General features: G+C 41.4%; 1 protein-coding gene across 1 annotated transcript; it reads left to right on the top strand.

Moving 5' to 3' along the window:
- The first annotated feature begins 1,582 nt into the window (after positions 1 to 1,582).
- Positions 1,583 to 2,551, top strand: LOC110285212 (olfactory receptor 5A1-like). Its single transcript, XM_021151187.1, has one exon. The coding sequence runs from the start codon at positions 1,583 to 1,585 to the stop codon at positions 2,549 to 2,551; it is 969 nt and encodes a 322-aa protein (XP_021006846.1).
- The last annotated feature ends 1,942 nt before the right edge of the window (positions 2,552 to 4,493 follow it).

The following is a 4,493-nucleotide window of genomic DNA, read 5'->3' as shown; positions in this document are numbered from 1 at the left end:
GAATCAATGCAGTACTTGGTCCTTTGAGATTAGTTCCATCTTCATCGTTCCTAATAGACAAAGTCCTTCATATTTTGTCTCTGACAATGGTTGGCTTTATCATGATTGCTTTTTCAATATCATCTAAGTAAATATTATGAAGGGCTGTCAGTCTGAAGTCTTTAAGGAAAGGAGAATATCAAGGATTTTTTTTTATGTTATCTTTCAATGTCCTTATCATTTTATTTGCTAACGACACTCAAAGGAAGGTAGAGTGAGGAAAGTATATGATACCAAAAAAAAAAAAAAAATGGTGAGAAAACCTAGGGCAAAGGAGCCAAGAAAAACTATCTGAGGACAAACAAAAGAAGAAAGATTAGGTCATTTTCATTAACAAGACAACTGGAAACAAGGCTTAGAAATAGCAATACCTAGTAGGGGGAGGAGAACAACACAAAAATATAAAAATACATCTGAGATCAGCAATATCATGTCCGGCTTAAGCCAGGCCTCTGTGTGGTTTGCCATGGCTATTTTCTTTCTTAGAGCTCAGTAGGTGCTGCTATGGAAAGCTGACTTCCAGGTTATCAATTACTACAGCCACTTTGAAAGATAATGTGTTGCCTTATAGTTTCTTCTTCTCCAAGGCGGACAATTTGCCCTCTCATTCATGGAGGGCAGGCAACAGCCCTGTTTTTATGCCCCATCCTGAGAGTTTATGTAATATGCAGAGGTTAGTATGAATGATTGTATGTGTGTGTGTGTGTGCCTGTGTGTGTATGTGAGACGTATGCATATGTTTTTGTGTATATGTGCGTGTTCATTTGAAGATATGTATAGAAGACAAATGTTAGGTATCTTTTTTGATAGCCATCCACTTTGGTGTTCATTTGTTTGATCTTTTGTTTCATAATTTTTTGACACAAATTCTCTCATTAAATATTGTCATGAATAGCTAGACTGGATAGCCAGTCAGCTGCAATATCTCCCTGCCTGCACTGCCCCCATATGCTCAGCTCTGAGGTTACAGAAGTACTCTGTGAGACCCTGACTTCTGTGTGGGTGCTGTTACCTGCATGAAGTCTCAGGTCCTCATGCTTAGTAACATGTACCAATAGAAGTGTCTTCTCAGCCCTCATTCACCTGTGGCTGACAGCATTTTCAATGACCTTCTCAATGCCCAGTTCATTTGTACAACAGTGTCTCTGAGATAAGTTCTCTAGATAAGGAGTTGTTTGAAGAGATATACTTAATTGCCACAAGTCTTTCAAGAGTCTACCTTTCTTCCTTCACATAACTGGTAAAAGCCCACAGGACTGTATCTCGTCACACTACACAGGGTTTCTTGAATATAATTATGTCTCCACAGGGATGTTTTACATCTTCCCTGGATAAAGGATATTTCATAGAATGCTTTGACTTATCAACTCACCAAAAACATTGTTTTCCATGCAACAAGTCTTCAATAAGAAAAAGCAAAGATTGATATTTTTTCTGAGAAACAATGAGACATGACACCCAACATTCTGGGGTGGAATAGGCTGAGGTGGGTGTTATGAGATAAAAAATAACATAACCTTCTTCTCTCACCTTTCCTCAGCAGATGATGCCAAGCACATCTGTGTTGGGAGATGGAAACCACACCTCTGTGGCCATGTTTGTCCTCCTGGGGCTCTTTGACCAAGCTGAGCTGCAGCTCATCCTTTTTCCTGTCTTCCTGGGGACCTACCTCATTACTCTGGTTTGGAACCTGGGCCTTATCATCCTCATCAGAATGGACTCTCACCTACAAACACCCATGTACTTTTTTCTCAGTTTCCTGTCATTTATAGATATATGGTATTCTTCTTCTATCAGCCCAAAGATGCTTTCAGACTTCCTAAAAGCAGAGAAAACAATTTCCTTCATTGCTTGTGCCACTCAGTATTTTGTTATGGCCTGGATGAGTGCATCTGAGTGCTGCTTGCTCGCTGCCATGGCCTATGACAGGTATGTGGCCATTGGTAGCCCTCTGCAGTACTCAGCCATCATGGCTCCCAGTCTTTGCTGGAGGATGGTTGCTGGTGTCTACGGGAGTGGATTCTTGAGTAGCTTTGTTCAAACAGTTGCTTGTTTTAATCTCGACTATTGTGGGCCAAATGTCATTCATCATTTCTTCTGTGACATTCCTCAGATCATTCCCTTGTCTTGCTCTGATCCCTTCATCAGCCAGCTGGTTCTTTTCCTGGCAGCTGTTTTTGTTGGGTTTGGTTCTTTCCTTGTCATTCTCTTATCCTATGTATTCATTGCAGTTTCCATCCTGAAAGTGACCTCATTCAAAGGCTGTGTCAAGGCATTCAAGACATGTGGCTCCCACCTGGCAGCAGTGACTCTCTTCTATGGGACAGGCCTCTCTGTGTACATGCACCACAGCTCTCAGCACTCCACAAAGCAAGACAAGGTGCTGTCTGTGGTCTACACCATCCTCATCCCCATGGTAAACCCTCTGATTTACAGTCTGAGGAACACAGAGATCAAGGAGGCCCTCAAGAGAGTGCTGAAGAAGGCAGCACATTTACCTCTGAAAGCATAGCATCTGAGCACGTGCCATCCTTAAGAGGAAGGCAGGAGTGAAAACATTGAGGAGACCTTCTGTAGACCTTTCAAATTAACAGATATAGTAATAACATGGTTAAGCAGACAGATAGAGTAATCACCTGGCTTACTTGGCACCTGGTATTACCTGGTATTAAAACCTAATTAGCTGTTTTTATGTGCTCTGTCTAAGACAATGATGTTGAAACTAAACAGTTTTCAAAGTTTGCTTCTCAGTGTCTTCTGGATATGACAAGATGTTTGCACTCATGAGCTTAGCATGTGTGGTTGCCTAGACAAGACCTACATAATATCAAACCAATCAACATTTTAGCATGGATACGGGAGGGGCACATGAGCCCCTAAGATGAGAAACTATTTGACAGTTGATGACTGTTATGGGATGGAACATTATTTTTAAGGGGATGGTCCCTCACAGGTGGATGACCACATACCTATGCATATATGGGCAGCTCTAATTAGACTCACTGGCTTATTTTTTAGTGGGTCTATTTACTAAGCGACTCAGGAAACTGCTAGCTTTGTGTGGAGCCTGGAACAGGAGGAGGCTCTTCAGCAGGTCTAAGCTGCTGTGCAGGCTGCTCTACCACTTGGACCACATGATCCAGCAGACCTGATGGTACTTGAGGTATCACTGACAGATAGAGATGCTGTTTGGAGCCTCTGGCAGGCCCCTGTAGGTGAATCACAGAAGAGACCTTTGACATTTTGGAGCAAAGCTCTACCATCATCTGCAGACAACTATTCTCCCTTTGAAAAACATCCCTTGGCCTGCTATTGGGCCTTAGTGGAAACTTAACTTTGGCAATAGGACACCAAGTTACTATGGGACCTGACCTACTCATCATGAGCTGGGTGCTATCAGACCCTCCAAGTCATGAAGTAAGACTAAATTCTGTGACTCTAAAGAACCCTGACTAGTACACTGAGCCAGGGGCTATTCATGAGATGTGTGTGCTGATCAGGCTGTGGCTGAAGAATCTGTTGTGATTAATAAGAAATCTGTACTATCAAAGTGAAATTTGTGCTTCTTGGGGACAAAAGGAGAATATATCACCATGATCTGCATGTAAAAACTCATACAATTGTGGTCCAAATGGGCCAAGCTACTCATAGAGCTTAAAGCAAAACTTGGAAGTAAAGAGTTGTCTACATGGTGCTGGTACTACAAGAATAAAGCAACTGTGGTTAAAAAAAAAAAAAAACAGCAAGCAAACAAACAAATATAGGCCAGGTATAGGGCCAGGGTCAGGGTGTGGTGGGACCAGGAAAGCCAGGCCTGAAGGAAGAGTTTAAATAGCCTTTATCTCACCCAACCTCCCCAGTAAATAAATAATCTGAAGCTGCTCCAAGGTGTGTATTCTTTGGCAGCAAATTCACCAAAGACCAAGATCCTCACAGCACCCACCCATGTACATCTAAACTTATCTCCCTCAGTCCAGCCTAGTTTGCAGGAAAGAGAAATATCAAAGTAACTCTCTTTGTGCAGGACCATATCCTATACACGCAGACCTGAAAACACCACCAAATACCTGATAAACACTTTCAGCAAAATAACAGGATACAAAATTAATCCCCATATATCAGTAACCATCCTATATACCAATAACACCTTGGTTTCTATCATATAACCACAGATTAAGGCTGGACTTTAACAACAACCACCAACAGAAACAACAGAAAGCCCACATACTCATGGAAACCAAAAAACTCTCTGCTCAGTGATCATTTAGTCAGGGAAGAAATTAAAGATTTTTTTCAGAATTCAATGAAAATGAAGGCACAGCATACTGAAACATATGGGACACAATGAAAGCATCACAAAGCTCATAACACTAAGTGACTCAATAAAGAAATTAGAAAATTCACATGCCAGCAATTTAAAGGTATATCTGAAAACTCTAGGGAAAAAAAAAAAA

This window comes from Mus caroli, chromosome 19 (genome assembly GCF_900094665.2).
Source record: "Mus caroli chromosome 19, CAROLI_EIJ_v1.1, whole genome shotgun sequence".
Lineage (NCBI taxonomy): Eukaryota > Metazoa > Chordata > Mammalia > Rodentia > Muridae > Mus > Mus caroli.
The sequence above is the reverse complement of the archived record's forward strand: the minus strand, read 5'-3'. Positions and strand labels throughout refer to the sequence as shown.